Consider the following 24090-nt stretch of genomic DNA (forward strand, 5'->3'; position numbering starts at 1 on the left):
AATGGTCCACTACCAGTTGTTCCTGTGGGACAGAATTAGGACCATGTGCAACCACCTCCCTGATGACTACAAGGAATTGGCCTGGATGTCCCAGTCAGAGGCTCATCAGAAGATAACCACAGCAAGGCACCATGTTGACTGTAATGCCAAGGAGATGAGAGGCACTACAGCCATCAGGAGGAATACATGGCTACGCTCCACAAGCTGCCACAGGAAACCAGTTCCCTCATTGAGGACCTTCCTTTCAATGGGGAGGACCTCTTCAACATGCACATGGATGAGTGCATGGTGCCCCTGCAGAAGGCTAGGATAATGGCAAGGAGGATGGCTTTTCAACAATTAACCGCCAAACCTCGTAAGTGGTTCAGGGACCCCCAACCTCCTTACCAGCTCAAGGCCGATGCCATGCACACTTTCAGGTCCCAGACAGCCCTCCAGCCCAGAAGGCATGCCACCGTGGTCCACTTCAAGCAAGCACAAAGGTGTCCAGAGGGGGACAAGCACCATCACTCACTGCCCTGGCCAGCAGGCTCCTCCTCCTCCCCAATCTTAACAGTCCTTTGCACATGGGAGGCAGTAACAGTTGACGCTGGGTCTTACCCATGGCGGAGAGAGACTATTGGATTGATTTTAGAACCATCTTTCCACTTGGTACTGTATGGAGCACAGCTTCATCCCCATTGCTGATGTTGGAGGTCAATTTACTACTTTCCAAGGGGACCATAGAGAGTCACTCATTGCAACCTTTCCTGAGGTTTTGACTTTTACTACTTCACAGTGCCAAAATGAGATGTGGGACTCAGACTGTTTTTAGACTTCAGAGACATCAATTGCTTTATCACACTGGGGAAGTTAAGGATGATCATAGTCCAGATCATCCTACCTTTCCTGCAAGTAAGGGATTGGGTTTGCCTCAGTTAACTTGAAAAATGCCTATTTCCGCAGCATTGTAGACCACAGTTGTAGACACTTCCTGCACTTCTGGTTTGGAGATGATATATCCTAATTCTCTGTACTCCGGTTTGGGCTTTCACCTGCCCCCAGAGCCCTCACCAAGTGGTCACATCTGCACCTCCAAGTTCCCAGACTTTGATGACTGGTACCTACTCATAAGGCAGAACTACTGTACTCCATCCCAGAGACTCTGAGACTTTATTAACTACAGTCAATCTGTTCTTTTCCTGTCCCAGTCCATCCTCATCATAGAGGCCCTCAGCTCAACCTCAGCAAAAGCTCTGCTATCATCCAGAGCACATGTGCTGATCAAGATGACCACCAAACTCAGTAACCCTAACTTATTTATTTTATGTGTGAGGCTCTGAATGTGACTCTTGCAGCTCTGGTTTGGCCCCATTAGATGTGCCTCGATGTCCCTGTATCCAGCAGTAACAGCTGCCACTGGTGGACCAACCATCTCAGTTTGCCAACAGGCGCCAGCTTCTCAGCCCTAAACTCATCAGTCATCATCACCACAGATAAATCACTTTTGGGATGGGGAGCACACTGTGGTGACCTGAGAAGCCAGGGAACCTGGAATTGACAGGAGGCCAGGAAACACATTAACTTTCTGGAGCTGCTAGCAGTCTGCAAAGCTCTGACCACCATCCAGACCTGGCTGCGTGAACATGAAGCCCAGATAGCTGCAGACAACAGCACCATGGTACAGAGTGAAACATGATTGATGCCACTGATGAAACTAGCCATCAGGATCTGGGACTGGTGTATCAGCAGTGTTGTTAACCTTCATGGCCATTCATGTGATAGGAACACACTGGCAGAAACTCAGCTACACAGGTCTTGATTTGCAAGAGTGGGAACTGAGTCCCAGAGCCCCCAAGAGATCTTTGACATATAGGGCAAAGAAACAGTTTACCTGTTCGCCACAAGGTACAACATGGTCTGCACAAACTTCTGCTTCCAAGTGAGACAAGAGGCCAGCTCCCTCGGAGATTCATTCCTCTTCTTATTGGGGAAATGTTCTACTTCTCCCCTCCTTCTCCCTGATCATGAGGGTGCTCACAAAGATTAGGGACAAGACAGACTGCATCTTCATCACCTCCTGATGACCAAGGCACCAGTGGTTCACTCAACTTTTACAGCTCTGCCATTCCTCTGTCTACCACACATTTCTCTGTCTACCAGGTCTCATGTCCAAACATGAGACCTGGGCAAAATCTTTCACCCTGACATCAACGTTTTATGACTCACAGCATGGCACATTACACTATGAACCCCACAGCCAATACTTGGCCATCCTTAATGCCACCCCAAAAACCATCAATGAGAAAGCCTTACCTGGCTGAAAGGCAGGCATTCACCACCTTTGCATGACAGGAGGTTCTCAACCCATGGGACACTATAATCAAGTACATTGTCCAGGTCCTACACACACTTTTCCAAAAAGTGCTGAAACCCTCCTCTATCCACTCAGTATTTGTGATGCAGCCTGCTAGTCTCTATCACGTCAACCTATGAGCTGGCCGGTCTACAATTCATGGCCCATCCAAAAGCCTACTTCACATGAGTGATGGCAATATCCATAGTGCTCCTTGCAAGAATACCTTTGCAGGATATTTGCAGAGCAGCTGTATGGTCTGCACCCTCAATATTTGTAAGAGCTACAGGTTAAATGTCCATTCAAAGACAGATTGTTCCTTTGGCAGAGTAGTCCTCTCCATGATCCTCCAGTGACAGTACCGTCCTGCTGTTCTCCAGGGTAAGTTTGCTAGTCGCCCATTATGTGTGATGCACAGAAACCATGAAGAAGAAAGTCAGGTTGCTGGCCTGTAACTGTCATTTTTTGAGTGGCCTGAACAACCTGATTTTCCGTTTTAAAACCAAACTGATGTGTGGGTGTTTCTGCACTCATGCATTCATGCACATACATATATGTATGGTCACACAAAGTCCCAGCCAGGAGTGTCTTCTCAGTGTATTTTTCTCATGGTATTCAACTTACAGGAACATAAATATAATAAATAGGATCCTGTGTTCTTACCTGCAAGTTGGTAAGTTTTTCCATCTTTAGAGGATACTGCAGCTGAGTGGCTTCTATAGAAAGAGAGAGAGAGGGGAGGGAATTTTGGGAGGAGGTAGCTGATTGCACTGTCCTCTGAAGCTCCAAAAGTGTTATACAGGGTTGCGAGAACCTCTAAAATATGGTGGGTGGCACCAGGACTACAGAAATGAGGGAAAATAGGTGAAAATTACCACTTCTTTCTGCAGAATCTTCACCTGTTTTGGAACCTTTCTTCAGGAGGAAGGAACTCATTTATTTGTGGAGGAAAATTAAGGATCCACTCCATTTGCTTTAGGAGAAGTGAGGAGAATTGTTCACTGCCTAAAATCCTGTATTTGTATGAAAATGGAAAGTGCTGATCCATAGATGAAAGTAGTACTTTGTATCTCTAATGCCCATATGCAGTTGATGCTTTGATGCTAAGAGTGATGCTTCAGCATTTTTGAGATCACAATATGATGTGTTCATACTGCAGTGTATAATGAGATCATATTGTATACAGTATGAACTGAAAGCTAAATTCAGTAGTTGTCTATTCTGTGCTCCAAAGAGAAATCATTCTCAGGAAACAGCTGGTTTAATGTTAAGCTTTCATAAAGCTAGCATTTCAACATAAAACAATGTTCCAAATTATTTTGATTAGAGCTTCCTCTGAACTTCGCAAAAAACTATTTATTTTTCTTCATTTCTCTGTTTGTTAACCACAAATAAGAGATTGTTTTGTAAATCAAGACAGATGCAGAATTCCTTTTACATTTATAACCTTTGTGTTTCTTAGGCTTTACAATACTTTATTTATTTATTTATTTATTTAAAACTTTTGTAGACTTGTCCTATTACCGAAGTCTCGGGATGGTTTAACAATACAAAATGTAAGGGGGAAAAATTAAAAGACAGCATCCTAAAATTTAGCTAATAATAAAACCCCAATTAAAACAGTCAGGGAAACATTGGGAAAATAAAAAGGTTTTGGCCTGGCACTGAAAAGAATAAACGAAAAGAATAAAGAATACTTAGTTTCTGTGCTGACATTTTGCATCTATAAGTTAATGCCAGTTGGATATTCATCAAAATGACCAAGAATAATGCTGTGTCACTTGATGATCACAGTTTTCAGTATTGTATCAAGTCAAACAGGATACTGAAAACTGGACCTGACACGTAATGCTGAAAGCATTACTGGTCATCAGATCCATTTGTTTTAATGCATATTGATAAAGAACCAAAAGTGTTTGAAAATACTGTAATTTCAATGCACCCTTAAGTATTAGACTAAGAGAGAGATCTGCAGATTTAGATCACCAGTAGCTTGTGACTTGTTGGATTTGTACATATTTAGCAAAAAACAAGAGAAGAGTCACACAGGCCAGGTTGCACATGTCACTGGGCCTTAATTATTTAAAATAATGTAAAACTCAAGAGGCATATTGGACAAGGTGTTGCTCTGTATGTCAAAGAGGGCATGGTGTCCAGCAGACTCAGAAACCTAAAAGGGACATTCTTCCACAGTGCATGATAATGCTTGCAAGAAAACTCCTGAGCTTGCAATGGAAAACAAAAGCAAAGACTTGGAAGCGTTATAATAATAGGTAACTTAAATTACCACCCCTTGACTGAATAACTCTATGCTCCTGATATGACAAAAGAGCTACATTTCTTGTTATTCCTAATGACTGTGCGCTAGAATAGTTGGTCATGAAACAGACTAGAAGTAAGGCAATCCTATATTTAATCCTAAATGGGGTAGCTCAGGACCTAGTACAAGATGTAAATATTGTTGAGAAGAGTGAACACAAGTGCTATCAAATGTAATATATAAGTGGAAGCTTGCTCAAACAGATCCAGTATAGTCACATTTGACTTCAAAAGAAGAAACGTCTATAAAATAAGGAAAGTGGTAAAAAGGAAGTTGAAAGGGGAGTCAAGAGATTTGAATCCCTTCAGAATGCTTGGCAATTACTCAGAACCATAGTATTCAGAACCATTATAGAGGCTCAGACAGTATGCATATCACAGGTTAAGCAAGGTAAGTACCAAGAGGCTGCCAGCATGTTTAATAAACTATCTCATAAAAGTTGTCAGAGATAAAAAATGGTTCTTCAGAAATTGGAAGTCTTGTTTAAATGATGAAAGCAAGAGTGAATACAAGCTTGCATATGTGAAATGTACACAGACAATAAGAGATGCAGAAAAGCACTTTGAGGGGCATATTGCTAATAGTAGCAAGGCCAATAATTAATTTGCTATATCCAAAGCAGGAAACTAGCTAGAGAGACGTATGGACAGTTGGATGGTGATGGAGTTAAAAGAACACTGAAGGTAGATGATGAGGTTTGTTTATTTAAAAATTGTCTATCCTGTCATTCATTAAACATTTCATAACAGTTTACAGAAAACATTTTTTAAAACATTAAATCAACAATGAAACAAAAACCCCTTAGGGCCAATACTTGATGTAAAATAGGTAAAATACCAATTAACAATTTAAAAAAATGGATGAATAAAAAGGTTTTGGCCTGGCACCAAAACAAATAAAGCATTGGCACCAGGTGCACCTTTTTGGGGAACAAGTTCCTTAACTGGGACACGGTAGCAGAAAAGGTCCTCCTCCTAATAATAGCAGAAAAGTTGGACACGTTATTTTCAGTTGCCCACAGCAGAAGATACAGGACAGATAACTCCTGCCTGAACCAATGTTTTCAGGAAGAGAGGCAGGGAGACTGAGGCAAATAGTGTTTACAAAAGATGAAGTCCTCAACTTTATTGACAGACTGAAATAACTGGGCACAAATAGTATTTATCCTAGGGTTCTTAAATCAGATATGAACTTGCTGATCTTATAAAATACGTAGCTTGTCCCTAAGATTATTTTGTGTATGAGAGGATCAGAAAATGGTCAGTGTAGCACTGATTTTAAAAAAGGCATGGGCGGGGTGGGGGAGGGAATCTGGGAAATTGGAGTCTGGCTAGCATAACATCTGTTCCAGGTAAATTGGTTGAAAGCATACATGCAGGTAAACCTAAACAAGTACATAGGACAAGCCCTGCTGAAAAAGAATAGTGATGGCTTCCACAAGTAAATCCTATCTCACTAACCTTTTAGAGTTCCTTGAGAGTGTCAGTAAACATATGGACAGGGGTGATCCAGTCAATACTGTTTACTTCCAAGTCCCAAAGGCTTTTAGCAAAGTCCTTTGCCAAAGAGTCTTAAGTAATCTTAAAAGTCAGTGGAGTTACTTGTAAACGGGGGCCAGCACAGCACTGTAAATGGTTGCATGTCTAGTACCATCTCTGTGGCAACAGAAAGCACCCAACACCTATTTAGTTGACACAGGTGACCGCTAAATTACAGGAATGACACAATAAATATTTACAAGTATACATTCAAAGCAAGAAGCTGGTGTGTTTGATTTTCAGACCAATGTTTGAAATTCGCTCCAAAATACCCTTTTTTTGTGTGTGCCTAGGGTTGCTGATTCACATTGATAAAAGAATTACACTCTCTGCTTTCAAGCAACACTTGGAGCCATATGTTGGAGTTCCATCCTCTCAGTTTAAGGTCTTTCGTGTTTATGCCAGCAATCAAGAGTTTGAGAGTGTTCGCCTGAATGAAACCCTTTCATCCTTCTCGGATGACAACAAGGTTAGCAAAATACGCTGTTGAATGTTGAAGAGCATACAGAAAGGCCAGTAATACAGGGATATAGTCAATTATTCTGCAAGAGATATTTTCTTTAATGGTATCAGCCCTTTTTTTTTTAAAAAAAGTATCTTCTACGATTGAATTAATTTTATAGAGTTTTGTACTCCAGTTACAAATGTAACAGTGCAGAATAGAAAGTTTTTCCTCTTCAGCGTACTAATGTGTTAGAGAGTTGGATGGGTCATATAAAATTAATGCCGTCCTCAAACAGTATATCCCAAGTACAGAGTATTCCTAACCTGAGTCTGTCCAACTTGGTGTTTAAAAACTTGCTTTGCTTTCGTCATTAAGCTGAATGATTCCAGTGTTTGCACAGCAGCCGCCCTTGCCCGGGCACCATCACATGCTTTCCTTCGGGGTCTCTGGATCCTCGGAGGACACTGTGGGGTGTGGTGCAGGTCCCATTACATCACTATAGTTTCACTTTTCATTCTCTAGATTCTGTTCATAACAATTTCAGCTTGACCAAAGACTTTCAGTAAGCCTAAAACTGGTAAAGGGACAGAACTGTACAAAATTCTTTTTCCCATATGTTTTTAGGAGGTATCTTATCTGTAAAAGTTCCCCTTTTCCAAAAGCTGGTAATCCAGATTTGCAGATAATACAGATTTGCATAGTAGCCATACTATGCTTTCCTATGCTGTCACAAACACAAAAATATTGATGAGTTGACATTACTCTCTGTTGAGAATGAAACAAGTATTTGGGAATATAATTTTTCAGAAGCTCTCAAACGGTTTTTGGCTTTTGAATGGTATAGAAATTAAATAAATGAAATGCAAAAGTACTTTTTAACTGTTTTAGCTGTTTTCATTTTCCCCCACTTTAAAGATAACAATTAGGCTTGGGAGAGCGCTGAAGAAGGGAGAATACAGAGTCAAGGTTTATCAGCTCTTGGTAAATGATCCAGAGGTAAGTGAGGCTTGAAAGCTCCTGTAGCTTATTATCTCATTATTATCTGGACCTTCTACAATTTACATGTTTTTTTCAAATTTTTCAGACCATGATGGGCCACTTAGTTTTTCCAAACAAAAATTGGCCAAGCAGGAAAATTTTTACTTGACACATAAAGTCAGGAATTAATAAGTTTCCTAATGAGGGAATCAGATGAGAACAAATTATAGCAATGGCTGATCAAACAGCGCAGTGTTCATGTGTATGTACCTTGAGTGGTGAAGAGTATGTGAAGAGTGTGACATTGGCGTTTACTTTTTCTGGCTCTTTTATGCTTGAATTGAAAGATTAAGATGGATGCTGGTCATATCTTTATGTATTAAGCTGAGAAATGTATGAGTCTTTTGCCTGAAGTTAGGAAGACTCTTAACATAGTTTAAAGTTTCTCCCGATCCAGGAAACTAAGATTTTCCACTCCAGCATTGTCAACATAGTATGAACTTGATTTAATATCCTGGTAAAAAGCAGATATGATCACCTGAACGAGGTCGTTAGGAAAACATGGAAATGCCAGAGAAACAGACTGTGCTGAGTTTTGTGTCTTCTACGTCAAGGCATGCGTTCTCCTGCACATAAAAACAGTGCTGCTGTCCAGGGGTAGAAAATAGCATTAGGACATGTGACCACATGTTTTGGAGAAAACTGGACATGCCAGCAGCCTTTATTTTATAATTCCTCCCCTTATGAAGAAAGAATGGTCATTTTTCTAACAACTTTAATGATTCTGCATTTGTTTTCACAGCCCTGCAAGTTTCTTCTAGATTCTGTGTTTGCTAAAGGAATGACTGTGCGGCAATCAAAAGAGGAGCTACTTCCTCAACTCAGGAAGCAGTGTGGGCTAGATCTGACAATTGACAGGTACAAAACATTGCAATGCAGTTTAGATTTTACATGTTTATAGCCAGACAACTCTGGGTGTTTACAAGGGGTACTATAGATTTTACCTATTTAAAACAAAAAGTGGAAAGAATTACACATATTACTATTGCTGATAACGTAAATCTTGGGCAAATTGTCCAGTTTTGTTCAAGATTTCAAATGAATTCTTTTTATTAACATTTTGCACTCTGTAGCTCACAGTGACAATCTTTCCACAGAAAAGATTTTTGTAGTTTAGTTTTGCATCAGACAGTTTCTGAGATTCAAACCTGATGCTCTAAAAAGTGTGCTACAGAGAAGATAAGGAGTTGTAAATTTTATTTGTTCCCTTTTAAAGCTTAAATTTCTCGGGTCTATTCAATATAAATATTTCCTTTTCCCAGTGTTAAAAACACACTACTTGGGCTTGGATGACATCCTGTGCCTCATCACATGTTATGCATTTAGCACCCATAGGCTATATTGCATTATGCAAATCCAGGGAATATATCCCTCACATAATCTACATTTGCCAGGTTTGCACAACACAACAAACCCCAGGCAGGGTTTGCATATTCAGAAGGTGGTTGGTTGGTTGGTTGCTTGTGCCCAAGGGGCAGCATAGCCTCACAATGGCTTGTGTCATACTAACACTCCCACTGTCTTTAAATTAAATTTTGTAGCTTTAGTTTTTATTCTGATTCATTTGTATTACCAGTGGATCTACAGACTAGTGATGAATAATCTAGTGATTATTCATACAGATACACTAACATTTTCTGCAAATATTGTTCCTATAGATTCCGCCTGAGAAAGAAGACCTGGAAAAATCCAGGAACAGTGTTTTTGGATTATCATGTCTATGAAGAAGATATTAATATTTCAAGTAACTGGGAGGTGTTCCTAGAAATACTTGATGGTAATAACATAGCTTTTACTTTAATCATTTAGAAATGTCACTGAAATGTATCGCTTAAGTAGTTAAACTATCTTTAATTTAACCATTAAAAATGATTTCGCAGTATATCCTATATATATCTACTCAAATTTAAGTCCCACTGAGTTCAAGAGTGCTTACTTTCAGGTAAGTGGGTTTAAGATTACAGCCTTAATGCAACAACATGCGGACAGTGGGTGGGTTCATGCATTATGCTGAGCCACCCTGACAATAAGCCATGGTAGGTTGGTGGTTTTTTTGTTGCTACCAACAGGCAATCAAGCACTTTGTGGTTTGCCACAGGCTCTTTCTCCATCAATCCTCCTAGCTTCTCTTAGCTAGTATCCCAGGCAGATTTTCAGCAGAAATACTGGTTTCATTGTTCCTTCTTCATTCACCAGCATGCTCTCTGCAGTTGTTCAACAGGGGCTGCAGGTTCACATGGGAAACTACTCCCACCCCTTAAATTGCTGAATGCATATAATATGCTGAGCCCTTGTGAATACAGCAATGTGTTTGCAACCTTTTTTAAAACTTCAGGGTCTTGTGCAAGTGTGTAGCAGCATAAATGGTTGGCAGTTTAGCACAACATACTGATGCCCCCTCTTGGAAATGCCATGGTCAATTTTGTCCTCCACTTTGGAGCTTGAGTGGCTGGTGGTCACCTCTTTTTAAATGGCTGCTCCGTGTACTACTGAAGTAATAACATTTGCTTGAAAATCTCTTCTTGCTGACACCAGCCACTTTTGGCTCCACACACACCCTTGCTCACACGTTGTGCTTGTTATTTCCCTGCATTGGTATCAGTTTTCAGCTATAGGTATAATATGGTTCAGTGGTCTGTCATGGATCCATCATGGATAAGGGATGGGATCAGTAAAAATATACCCATTTCAGTGCAGAGCAGGTGGGTCAGTAAATGTCTACACATTTTATGTCGGAACAATAGAATGGAGGAGAAACAGGCAAATTCCGTATTAGTGGACTTTTGAATGTGTACACTTGAGCAAGACTAAAAATATATATTTTTACATAAGTTAAATGTGTTCAGGACACCCTTTGTTTCCTTTCTTCTTCATTTTTAAAGCAAAGCATAGCAGTCACTGACAAGAGGTGAGGAAGAATGGCAACAGTACGAAAACTTGGGAAGTGACAGGGCTTTTCACTGGTTTTGCTGGTTGATTCTCTAGCCATTCTCAACAACCCATAAGGACACCCCCATGCCAGGTTCAGATGTCACAACAAGCCACCCTGAACAGCCCAACAAGCAGCCATGAGCTCTTAGGGTGGCTTGTTCATGGAAAATAATCCTTCATTAAAAAAAAAAAATCTTTCAGGTTCAGATATCATGACAAACTATTCTGAAATAACCCACCACACCATGGCTCATTGTGCTGTACAAAGCTGCCCATGCCAGTCACAAGCCACCTACTTTTCATAATTACACTGGCCAAGTGTGGAATGTGACATCTAAACCCAGCAGGGGTGGTTTTCCAACCACCTCACAACCCTAGAACAAGATATGAGTTCTGATATATGTTTAACTTTTGTTAACTGCCCAGAAAGCCTTTGGTTTTGTGCGGTATAAAAACTAAATAAAATCACCTTCACCACAATCCTCACTCTGTTTAAAATCACAACAAAAGGCAAGGGTAAGAGTGAATATGGAAGTTACATGGTTCATGACCAGGATTTATGGAGCAGCAAGTAGCCACTGTGGTACTTTTATTTGTTGTAGTCGAGAAGTCATAAATTAGTGTCCGAAACCCTTTGCAATTGCAAGCAAGATGTCATGAATAGGACAATTAGTTATAGGTGGTTCATTTTCTGGTCAGAGGATCAGATCTGAAATGTGGTTTACAGAAAACTATTTGTACCTTTAATGAGTTTATAAATATCTGTTTTATGAATAATTTAGATTTCACATGCATAAGTATTTAATTCTATGTCTTTCTTTGAAACATCTTGCTGAAGTCCTTAAATACTTCAACTTAATTTGGCAGGAGCAGAAAAAATGAAATCCATGTCACAGCTTGCTGTTCTGTCACGAAGATGGAGGCCATCAGAGATGAAACTGGATCCTTTTCAGGAGGTAGTTCTAGAGAGCAGCAGTGTTGATGAATTAAAAGAAAAGGTAATTCATACCTGTCACCTTTTACGAAGTTAAAAGAGCTTTAGGACAAAGCCTCAGTAGCCATCATCAGAGCATTTTTATTTCTGATTGCTAGATCAACACACACTGAGGCTCTTATAATGATTTTTTTTCCTTTTTAATAAAAAATTGTGCAGGGAGATCATGTTCTTAAGGATTTGGAAAATGTAGTTGGAGTTTGCAATAGAAGCTGCAGTGTTCACCATTGTGGACAGTGTCCGTACAGGAACAGAAATGTTAGGAGTATGACCTTGTTTTCTTCTCAGCAGCTTTTAGCAACGTCAGCCATGGGTTTTTTTCTGTGCTATTTGTATGGGCTTGGTTTGGGAGGTACTGCATTGCACTGGCTTTACTCCTACCACAGAGGAAGGTTCCAGAAGGTGGTGCTAAGAGACTGTTCCTTTGCTCCATGGAAGTTGTAGAGTAGAGTTTTGCCTGGCTTTAGTTTCCCATAGTCTAATGCAGACTTTTGAAATCTGGATCCTTCCAAATGTCTTGGACTACAGTTTGCACCAGTACTAGCCAGCAAGGCCAGTGGTCAGGTGTAAGGAACTGAAGTGCAAAGTACTTGGAAGGACCCTAACATCTTGCTTTAAAGCATTCCCAAAATCTGCTGCTTGTTTCTATCAGTATGAGTTTAGTAATGAGGGAAAACAAGCCAAAGTTTATTCCAGTTAAGATAAATGTGGATGATTCATTAGGGTTTCAGCGAAATTGCAGTTTTCCCCCCATAACATTTAGACTTGCAGGTTCCCAGTACATAGTTTTTCAGTTCTCACACGCGCGCACACATGTACACACACTATAAACTTGGCAAGCTTGGTCTCAGAAGTGACAAATAGCCCTCTATATTTCATTCAGTTTGCTCTAAAATGCAGGCATTGGTGGATCCTTTTATATATAAAAGATCAAAAAGGAAGGTACTTGCACAAAAAACTTGTACCTATTTCTCTGAAATTTGGCAGGTGCGGTGCTCTTACAGGGCTACTGTATCAACAAATATAATCCAGTTGTGTTAAAAGATGTAAAATGTTATAGCCATTTGCTTGCTTCTCAGGATAGTCAGAAGGGAGGTACAAAGCCTTCGCTTTCCAAAGCTTGACTCAAGTTGGCTATCTAAGCTGAAGCCTTCTGCCATCGAGTTGTTTTCAGAAACAGCCCAAGTAGATCTAGGGATTTGTTCCCACCTAACCTGGTGCACATGATCACTGCAGCCTGCAGAGGCTTATTTAAGAATTGCAGCATGTGCCAGGTGGAATTTGAACCTAGGTTTGTATGGTTCATACTTGGGGGTCGAGGTGAGGGTTGTAATTCATATCATGGGTTACATAAAAACTCACTCCCGCTAGGTTCAGACGGCACGAGCAGTCATGATCGTGGTTTAAATATTCAAGATGGCCACCCCAGATACGTTGCAGTCCACCATGACTTAAGCCTTGGTGAGCTGTTTGATCATGTGAATCAGCCCAGTATGTCAGAAGCTGAATTGTGTGCTTTCACAGCATCTGACTTTTTTGTAATATACTTTAAGTATGCAAAAAGCTCAGGGATGGGAAAAGAAGAGAGGATACGTTGTCATATTTTTAGGGCTATCTCTGCAAGTGATTACAATGTTTTGGAAAGCTAGAATTCCCAGAATTCTGCAATTGAGATTTTGCACTGAATTTTATATTTGCATAAAACAGCATGTTTGTGTGAAACTGCATGTCATCTTCATTTTCCTGTTTCAAAGAGATGCTGATCAGATTTTTTTTTCCAGCTTAGTGAAATAAGTGGAATCCTTTTAGAAAACATTGAGTTTGCAAAGGTGAGTTTTATTTCTCTAAGCTACTGTGTCCAATTCAGATTCTACTTACAGGGCATTCCAAGAATGGAAAGATTTGTACTGACCCTCCCTCCGTCCCTCCTGTTCCCCCCAGAGCATATGTGGGAAAGTATTAGGGTCCAAAGGGGTGAAAATACACTGTATTTACTGGCTGAAACCGCTGTACTCTGCTGTGCCAGACCGTTGCTTCTTAAATTCATAAAGTAGTGCATAATAAACAGAATCATCTCTTGAGAGAAAGGGAGTGACTAAGAAGCAAGGGTTTGTCACTGATGTTCTTTCCAGGCCTAAAGTCTTCAAGAGAGACCTTGAAGGCATCAGTATGTGCAGAAGCCCAGTTTCAGGGCACAAACGAGAGAGCATCTCCTGTGTTGCTCCCAAGTGATTGCATGCACTCCCTCAAGAACTATACTGGCCCCTGCTCTCTTGGGGTGTGGAGGCATATCTTTTTAATTTGCCTTTTAAATTGCACAGTTTTGATGCTTAATGTTTTACTGCTTTTAATGTTCTTGGCTTATTTTAAGGGTTTATTGTTTTTATTATTATTATTATTATTATTATTATTATTATTATTATTATTATTATTATTAAACATTTCTATGCCGCCCCTTGCCGAAACCTCGGGGCGGCTTACAACATGATAAAATACATTTTAAATGATGTACACTGCGTTTAAGGCTTTTTTTTAGCAAACAAGGTGGCATACGTGGTAGGATTGTACCATAACATATATTCCTCATGCGTATATACTCACTTTGCTAATTTCCATCCAGGGCAGAGGGACATTTCCATGTGAGATCTCGGTTCTAGAGATACATCAGGATTTGGACTGGAATCCTAAGGTTTCTACACTGAATGTATGGCCTCTCTACATTTGTGATGATGGAGCAGTGATATTTTATAGGTATATCCTTCTACATTATCCCCACACACAGAGAGAGACACACAAGGAAATACTCTGTCTTCAGTACTAAATTAAAAAAAAGGTTAAGGATAAAATTTTGGGTGATATTTTAGGAGAGTCAGTAATGGGCCATGAATCATACATAACCTAGCACTCTATTTGGGCTTGGTACTCTGTTGACCTCTCCAATACTTTTTGACATAAACTTAGCTTTGTGCTTAACCTTGCTTTCAAGACATGAGTATATATGGGCTGGCAGAGTAGTCATCTGGCAAGTGGTGCTGTGAAGCCCACCACCAGGTTTGTAACTAGTGTCAGTAATTGGGAATTGTAGCTGCATCTGCTTTGATGTTGTGGTATGCAGCCCCTGTGTGATTTTGCTAGTCATTGGCGCGCGGAGCGGGGGAGGGATCTGCAAAGCTTCAGATCCAGAAATGTTCTCTTGAGAGTTATACTACCTAAAGCAGATTCCATAGATCTATTTCAAACATTTTTTAAATAAATATTTTGATCAGGCACTCACTATTTAAGAATAATAATCTTTAAAGTTGCTTCTTCCTGTTGTTTTTCTTTTCACAAGGCAAGAAATGTTAGTAAAACCGGTATTTAGTTTACTGGCAAGCTGCTTTGGGGGCCTAGCATGAGGATTGGCTATTGTTTCTTCTTCAGAGTAGCTCTCTGAGAAGCCCCTTTGTAACACCCTTCTTTTTGTCCTAGTCAGACAATTTGCAGTGCCCCTTTAGTGCTGGCTTTTGCATAGGTGCTGGCTGTTCTTGCCTGTTTTCACCAGGTGGCCACATGAAGGCAGGTGACTTTATCCAGTGTGCATAGTTTTGCTACCGCTACTTGACTAACATTATACAGAAGAAATTTACCGTAAAATTCTGGCTCTTTATATTAATATAGTAATATAAAATATATGCACATACGCGTGCACAGTGTGTCTCTGTGTGTATACATGCTCACAAATAACACATACAATATATATGCGTGTACTATTATGGAACTTAAATTTGTTCTGTTTATATAAAAGGGATAAAACTGAAGAAATGGTGGAATTGACAGAAGAACAGAGAAATGAATTAATGAAAAAAGAAAGCAGCAGACTTCAGAAAACTGGACACCGTGTGACCTACTCCCCTCGTAAAGAAAAAGCACTAAAAATATATCTGGACGGAGCACCAAATAAAGATTTGACTCAAGACTGATATTTATTTCAGCATTTTCTCTGGGGATGTTTTTGTTAAGTGTGAAAGAGTTTCACTACCACTGTGTAGTGCTGTTATGGCAGGACATGAGGTGTGAAGGAAAGTCACCAGCACTGATTGGTAAAACTGCAGCCCAGTCAAGCTCAGTGCCCAGTCAGGTAACTATTTGACTTGGAATCATGTTGTGCACTATAGTCAAATGTACTGTAAAGAGAAAAGGGATGTGCAAATAAAAAAAGACAAACACAAAACTGGGGTGGGGCGGGTAAAAAGAGAAAATTGAGGACAATGTGCACATAGCAGTAGCTAGTAAACTAGCCTCAAACAGGATATTCATAGCTTGATAATAAAAGCTGTGCAAAGGCCATGAATGAATTATTTTCTGTTTGTTCACTGATACACACATTACCTCATTGAAGATTTCTGAAGTAAATGTGACAGTGGCTTTTTAAAAAGCACCCGAGTGGAAATGGACTGAAAATGGGATAGAATTGGCACAACTCAGCCCTCAATGTTAAATTTTTATCTGATCTCATTAGTTTTCTCCACCACAAAGCCGGACATCTGAAACAAAAGGTATTTTTAGCAGAAGTTACCATTACCAGCAGGTGGTGTTTCATTTTGCAGAAGTGTTGTAACTGATTTTTATTTAGGTTATAGGATGCAGGCAACTTCACTTCCATTCAGTGTGTAAATACAACTCTCCCCTTCTGAGTTAGCAGTACTACATTTCAGCTGCTTACTATGGTATTTGTTTCCACATATCAATATTCACTGTGTACATTTAAAAGTATAGCTGCCTATTTAAATTTGTACTCATTTTATGTTTGGCAGTGCTGGGTACATAGATTTGTGATTCTCCCTGGTTAACGAGTTTTGGGGAGTTTTTTGTTTTGTTGTTCAGCTACTTATTTTTGTACATTTTTGTTTTGGAGCTCTTAAAAGTTTGCAATTTCTAGTACCATTGCAAGTCATTCTTTATTTTTTCCCCTGGAGTTGATTCATAGTTTTTATATGTAGGGTTTAAAAACAATTGGACATCTTTTAACACCTCCCACTATAAACCCATCAGTAGTTCAGAATGTGGTGCAGGCCGATGCAGTAGACATAATTTCATTGCAAAGCTTAGTCAATTAAGATTTTGCTTTGCTATGTTATAAGATCAATTGCAAACAATTCTGTAGGGAGTTTTGTTTTTGGAAATACCATCTAATTTCTATCAATAAAAGTTTTTGGTAAACTTTTTCATGCCAGATGCTGTTTACAACAGTGAACATGCCAATAAAACATTTGTTCCTTCTGTTGTTATTAACCATGGAGCTGGACTTGTTTTAATACTTTCATGAAAAGATAACTTTCAAAAGAGAGGTTTGATGGTACGTTTCTCCCTGCTGCCACCACTCTAGCTTTTGAATTTAGTTTTCGAATGTGATACAGTCAAAAGATGACTTGAGGGCTTGTAGCCAGTTGTAGAAGACTCTCAGGTGCTATTCCTTGTGTGCAAGCCAACATGGCTTTTGAGTATCTTTCCAATTTCCAGTGTCAAAGGTGCCAAGGTACACAATGATATGCCATGAGAGAAGCCAGATTTAGCTCTCCGTGTTTATACCTGTTTCCTTGTGTCTTTTCTGTTGGAGACTGGCTGTCACACTTAAGCTACCCTGCAAATAGGCTATGCAATGTGTAGTCAACAATGTGTACAACCCATAATCAAGTTCACCATTGTTTGTTTCTGCCCTTTATTCTTTCCTCCAGCTAGTGTTATAATGCTCTTTGCAGCAGAAGCAGTCTTGTCTCCCACTCCCTGCTATGGTCACTACCATCTTTCTTTTGGAGCCTCAAAATAGAATCGAGGTTGTATTTTTTTAAAATCGTCATGAATTCGTATGCAACAGCACATTTACAGCTGTCTAGTATGTGTTGTCTATTTTTCTTAATTTATCTGCTTCAGCTATCAAAGTTAACAGTAAATTGCAGTAGGAAACCAATTGATAATGTAAAGCACAATTGAAAATGTGTGCAGTCGCCAGGGACCAATTCCCTGGCTGTCAATTGAAAAATAATAGTGAAGGAGGAAAAGCAGCAGTGAATGATGCACACAAAGGAAGATCACCTACTTAATAATGTAATCCTCTTAACTGTTAAGTGCTGTACTGAGAGTTCTCCATTTTCTTCACTTTTTCAGCACATATCCAAGTCTCAAAAGAAAAAAAAATACTCTTTCCTTTCCATGGTTCTTTTTTGGAGCACTTCCTGTTGCATTTACTGTGATTTCCTGACAGTACAAAAGAAAGTTTACCAATATACACAAATATCTGGGAAGTAAATGGAAGGAAATAAATTTCTGGCACACCTGGAGACTTGAATGTAGTGGAGGCCACTGAAAATTGCCCTAACAGATCTGAGCCCTCTTGTGCAAAATTATCAATTATAGTCTCCCAGGGAGTGCTCTTGATTTAATTGCCTACACAGCATCATTTGAAAGTTGAAGCAATGGACTATTCAAACCCCACTCTCCAATAAGTAAATACCTGAATTACACTGAAATTGGTCTTGCTAAATTTTAAGACTTGACAAGTCAATGCTTCTCTTTGCTCTGGGGAAAGGGAAAGCTCACTGCTGCAAAGACTTGTCTCAAGGCTTCCTAGGTGGATGATGATCCATTGTGGATGCCATAAAGAGGGGCTAGCACTCATGTTACACCCAGAAAAGCTCCAATGTATGGATCAAAACATGTCTAATCCGTATATGAAATAAAGTGGAAATTTTATTAAGGAGGAAAGTAAGGACATCTGACAGGGCTCATACCACAAAACAGGTTTGTTCAAACTCCTCTTTCTCCATAGGTACTGCAATGGGCAGTTTGGCAAATAGGCTGTAACAAATTTGTGTATGAAATAACTTGTCAGCCAAATGCATCTTGTACAGTCAGAACTTACTAAATACGATGCTTAGAGCAGTAGGTTACTAAGTTGTTGCCTTTGGAGAACATTTTCAGCTGCAGAAACTAGGACCCTGTATAAGGAAAAAAGTTATGGTGGCCTGGTATCAGGAGTTAAGTGGTTTGAGATATACTATAAATGCAGCCTTGTACCTCTGTGTTGATAATTGTAAAGGAGAGTCTCAAATTCCCTATATTAAAAAACAACAACTATTTTTCATGAATAGTGTGCCATTACTTCAGGTGGGAAGACTTAGGAACGGCACTAAAAGAAAATGGCAACACTATTTCCTTATTTAAAGGAGGAAATATCCAGGAATACATGGAAGGTCTTCCCTGGAGATCATACTCTTGGATTCTAAACACAACACTCTTTCTTGACAGGAAGAGCTTTGAGAATTGAGAACCAGGTTCTCATGTCATCAGGACTAGAAACTCTGTTTTGCATATCAGGCTCTGAAACAGACTTCGGCGAACGGGGCGGCATAAAAATGTTTTAATAAATAAATAAAGAAGAAATCTCATTCTCAGTGCCAATGGCTCTACATTCTTAAATAGGTGAATGCATCTCCAGTTCCTAAGACTTCCTACCAGGGATTTCAGTGTGACTGAACTAACATTATTGGACTATCATTTATTTGTCAGCTTTTACGCAATTTAGAGACAGGTGCTTGAGCAACCTTCATAATTCTGGCTACTTTTGCTTGCTGGATCTCCCTATTATGCACCTTGTCCATGAAAATGAAGTGCCATTTTGATGATGTCAAAAGATTTTATGACAGGCACCAGCTCTACTTGAGTAACTGCTGAGAGAAGTGAAGGGAAACGCCTCCCCACTGAGGCTTGCCATGTCAGACAGCATAGAAGAGGGATGAGCCCATTGAGGCCATGTAAAAAAGTATTTAGAAAATAGATTTCAATGAACAGACTTTCACAGTATGAAAACTATAGTCATAAACTATCAACCCCCACTGGGCACAAAATTAAATTTTAGAACTGTTCCTGGAAATCTAACAAAGCAGGGTACAGAAGTACCTTGTCAAACTCAGCTGAACGAGTTTGAATGAACAAGCTGCAAGTTTTTAAGCCTTGCCCAACCACTGTGCCAGCTTTTGCCACTCAATGCCCTCCACATAGTATGGATTTCAGCTTTTGTCAGCCCCAGATAGTTGTAATGAATGCCAGTAACTGAAACCCCGGATAGTTAGAAGGTTTAAGGTGTTTATCCAGAGTCTGGGGAGAGAAAATGGCTATTTAATGTCCATGAAAAAGTGTTGTAATACATACAAGTAATATTGAGCAACCTACTACCCCTTTCAAGACAAGGAGGCATTTTTTGACGGTCCAACTAAGCCCAGCCAGCAGAGGCAGTGGTGAGGGGTGGTGGGAGCTGTAGGCCAAATTCTCTTTCTGGACCAAGCCTAAATTGGGGAGGGGGGTTAGGGGCCAGTTGCTGTCCCAGCAGGAAGGAAGTCTCTCCTTTCTACAGCTGTGTGTGGTAATTGCTTGCTGAAGGCTGCAACTGCCCCCCATCACCACCCCGCCACATGACGACCTGGACAGTACTTTCAGGACAAGCTGATGAGAAATATGAAAATGAAAGTAACTTTGGACATTTACATGTCTCACAAAAGGCAAACACTTAGTTTCCCTTATGGCAACTTAACACAGTTCGCAGTTTTTGAAAAGCAAAGACATCTTTCTTGTTCCTCTGTAAGCCATCAATATTTGTGGCAGTGTTAACAATAACAACAGTGACACCCTTTTTAAGGACACTAGGATCTACATGCTTAATTGTAACAAAGTCGCTTTATTACAATTGTAAGTGCTCGGTTAGAAATCGGGATGTGCCAACACTTGTTCTTCGAGTGGGCAACTTGGGATCGCCACCACTCTCCTCGTAACACTGGAGTTGCACAAGGAAGGATTTGGAGAGATCAGAAGAGTTCCTACTCCTATTGAATGCCATACTAGCATTGATATTCTCCATTGGTGGATGCAAATTCTTATTCTTTACATGTTATCTGAAGTTACTGTTTAAAAATTCACAAAAGCAGTGCTGATTATTGCAATTCCAGAGATATTTATATTTTTTTTTAAAAAAAGAACAGTACATGTATTAAAAACCCAGTCTAAAATTCAAGAAGGTTCTTCTGAAAGTTCTTTTTTTAAGAGAACAAACAATATATACAGAAAATGCTGAGCTCAAACCACCACTAATAGACTTAAATAGACTAATTAATTTATTGATTAACAAGTTAAAAATATGTTTGGTTTAAAACTCAATAATGTGTGCTTAAAGGAATCACTGCCCATGTTGGATGCTTAATGTAGAATTAGTTTGAGCTTTAGAAGATTATGTGTCAAAGCAGAGGATAACAATGTCAAATACGTCCCCAATCATTGCACTTCTATCCAGCAGAAAGGGAGGGTTTGGAGTGTGCGTGTGTTTTATCAAACAAATAGCTCAGTTGCTAAGCCTGTGTATGACCAATAAACCTGATTCACTCATTTAGATTTCATCTCCAAAAAACAGCTCACTGGCCATATCCAGTGCCTTTGAATCATCAACTTCTTCTCCCAAACCTTTCTGTACTTCTTTGATCAGTCTCTCTTCATAATCACCAGGAGTATCTTGAGCTACAAAATCCAGAAGTGATATTCCATCCTCTAGCAGAGGAGTCTCCTTAGCTCCAGTTTGGTTCTTGTGAAAAGTTGGCTCACAGAGGGAATCACTGCTATGGCTGAGGGGAAGAAACACACATTCCAATTTTTATTAGATAAAACACACAGTTTCATTAGATAATTTTTGCAGAAATATGCAAGTGTGCCTATGAATGAGAATATGAGCACATGTGACTACTTCGGGATAGTATATGTGGTCAAACAAATGACCACAGCTCAACTCCTCAAATTTTGTTTTGAAGTTCAACCTTGGAAAAGCTTTAGTCATGACTAACCTGTGGCATTGACTGCAAAAAGATTTAAGCAGTAAGCACAGTAAGTACAATTTGAGCCTGGTCTTTAGTAAGGTAAACATATACAAATCCAAAATTCAGAGGGATAGTCCTGTTTATCTGTTAATCCAAAGCAGCTATTTGTACTTCTAGGGAAACCTGCACTGGTGCCAAAGCAAACAGCTTTGAGGAAAATAATTTTGTTAGTGGGAAAAGAATTAAAGTTCCTCACTGAACCTGCTCCCTCCCCAACACCAATAGATGCCAGGGCGGCCTTCAACCTGGTGTTTTCCCCCATTGTCTTTGGATATCAACTGCCATCAGTCCCCACCAGCTTGGTCAGTAGTCAAGACTATTAAGAGTTGTCCTGCAAGATGTTTTGGGAGACACCAAATTGGATAAGGCTGCCCTAAGCTGCTCAGGTTTCTCCTTGGCTACTATTTATATAACAGTGAATAACATTTACATGATTAAGTTCAAGACTAGTTCGGGTCTTGTTTACACACACGTTTTGCTCACCAGACAAACTTTGGGAAGTCAACAGTGGAGTCTTCTAACACTGAAGCTGTCTTACCTCTGCCTCTGACAAATTAATCCATGTGCACAAGGGCAACGATCAAGGGCTCCATCTGGCTCCAGTTCCCATGTAATGAAGTTGAGAAACCTATTTGAAGGGTCATGGCAAGGTTCTTGCTCTCTGGGTAACGGTGTGCACACAGGGAAAAGAAGGTCTGCAGGCAAGAGTTGGAGAACTCAGTTAGATTCCTACTACTGGATCCAGATTTAGCCATATTTAGAGAAGACATTCTAAAATCCAGTGAAATCCAGTGATTAAGATAGTCATGAGCAACCTAAGCCCCATGGATTTCAGGGCATATAGTCCAAGTATGAGTAAAGCTGGATCTGTCACTAGTGGTGAGTTAGTCCAAAATAATCCCTAGCAACATGACACAAATATATTGAGTTACGTAAGCATCTCCTTGCATCAGCTTGCCTTTTCCTGCTAACAATGAGCCTTTCACATGGCCAGTCCCTCAAGAAGCCACCAAGGAAGGAGGTACCCAAATCCCATCCGGAGGGCAGCATGTCTCCATCCTGCAGCAACCACACTCACGATACCCTCAGTACAGCTTAGGCAGACATCTCTGACTTGGTGCGTCCTCCAGGTATGCTGAACTACAACTACCCCTTTCCCTCACACCAGGCTGGGGAAAGCTGTCCAACAGCCTGTCCTGCTCAAAGTACAGGAATCAAGGGAAATACACCCAGCCAACAAGGAACACCAAGGTGTCCGCGACTCCATTCATTTTGTTACAGTGTACAAAACCTGATCAATAACTAATAATAATATAATCAATCTCATCCACTTTTGTTTGTTATGTTAGAGTCTTTGTCTTGGTTATCTTCTCAAAACCGGTTTTTGATCATTGTTATTCTTATTTTACAAATGTTTAGAGACTGAGGACTAGTGGGAATACCTTCTACCAACTCATAAGATGATAAGTTGTATGGGAAACCTCTTTCCACTGACAATGCTTGTTTCCCATTTTGTGACCATGAGAAAGATGCTTCACAGAACTATTAAAGTCTTGCACACCAAGCTGTTGTCTGGAGAGCCAACAGCAACATGACTGGGCACAGAATAGGAAACCGACAGGTTTGAGTGGAAACCTACAGGATGATGCTATGTTTTATAGCTAAGCCTGGGGAAACTTCTCAAAGCCAAAACTACTCCTCTGTAGCGTTGCCAACTGATATTGCCAGCCACACTGCCTACTGAAACCCTGAAACAGAGTCTGAAAGAGCACATCCTCTTAGCATGACAATCTTCCATGCAGAGAAGAATTTCTGCCTGAGGAACCTGCTGTCCCTTTGCAGGTACTCGCAGGTGCCACCTAGATGTGAAATATGCTGTGCCGGGATATGATGCTCAGTTGTCCAACCAGCTGCTTTTCCACTTACACCTCAGCCAATGGTAAAAATCACATTTTATGTGCTCCAGTACAAGCCTTCTACAGCAACAGAACAGCAAAACCGACTCATGCATGGATGTGGTTACTTAGTTGGCCCGTCTTCCTGCGGAAAGCACAAGGAGCAGCAGAACGTGTGCTAGAAGGACTGACCTTTAGAAAACGCGCAACACGTGCCAGGGTTGCAGTCCTGCTGGTTCTCGCAAATGGTGCCATTCTCCCCTCTGGAGGCAGCCTTGGCACATTCTCCCCAGACACAGAGCTGGTCTCCACAGCACTCCACATCTCGAGAGCAATGCTTGGAACAGTGATGGAAGCACACACTCAGTTAACCCTTCGGCATCAAGAGTCCCCCCCCCCCCCAACACAACCAGTTTACAGCCAAGTTATGTAGAGCTTGAACTTTCACGCATTCTGCTCTCGTGTTGACTTCGGCCATGAAGCACGTGCCTCACCGCAACCTCAACAGTAATTATGCAGCAGTTCTGTCTGCCAAACACACCCACACAAATTCTGGAGATATGGCATGCTTGACCAGAGTGGGCAAAGCAGATAAAACAGCAAGGCAAAACTAGCTATGATGTCATCCTAGATTATGATAGGAAAGATAAAAGTCAGACTGTTCTTTGCTGTAGTACATAAACTGCAGTGATTTCGAGGAG

The 24090-nt window shown here is 40.3% G+C and overlaps 2 protein-coding genes across 4 annotated transcripts in view; one reads left to right on the forward strand and one right to left on the reverse strand.

Annotated features, from left to right (window-relative positions):
* USP47 (ubiquitin specific peptidase 47) overlaps positions 1-16872 on the forward strand; it is a 79386-nt gene extending 62514 nt beyond the window's left edge. For all 3 annotated transcript variants that reach the window (XM_044425724.1, XM_044425723.1, XM_044425725.1), the window contains 8 exons: positions 6487-6662; positions 7554-7634; positions 8419-8534; positions 9335-9453; positions 11475-11605; positions 13383-13430; positions 14222-14352; positions 15386-16872. In XM_044425724.1, coding sequence (XP_044281659.1) covers positions 6487-6662; positions 7554-7634; positions 8419-8534; positions 9335-9453; positions 11475-11605; positions 13383-13430; positions 14222-14352; positions 15386-15560 — 977 coding nt within the window. In that variant the 3' untranslated portion in view covers positions 15561-16872. The remainder of the gene's footprint in view (positions 1-6486; positions 6663-7553; positions 7635-8418; positions 8535-9334; positions 9454-11474; positions 11606-13382; positions 13431-14221; positions 14353-15385) is intronic.
* Positions 16873-20561: 3689 nt separating this feature from the next.
* Positions 20562-24090, reverse strand: part of DKK3 (dickkopf WNT signaling pathway inhibitor 3) — a 36532-nt gene continuing 33003 nt past the window's right edge. The window contains exons 6-8 of the mRNA XM_044425726.1: positions 23582-23726; positions 22033-22189; positions 20562-21245 (exon numbers count right to left, since the gene is read on the reverse strand). Of these exons, the coding sequence (XP_044281661.1) occupies positions 21014-21245; positions 22033-22189; positions 23582-23726 (534 nt within the window). The 3' untranslated portion in view covers positions 20562-21013. The remainder of the gene's footprint in view (positions 21246-22032; positions 22190-23581; positions 23727-24090) is intronic.

Source organism: Varanus komodoensis, unplaced genomic scaffold (genome assembly GCF_004798865.1).
Source record: "Varanus komodoensis strain SLA01 unplaced genomic scaffold, ASM479886v1 scaffold16, whole genome shotgun sequence".
Lineage (NCBI taxonomy): Eukaryota > Metazoa > Chordata > Lepidosauria > Squamata > Varanidae > Varanus > Varanus komodoensis.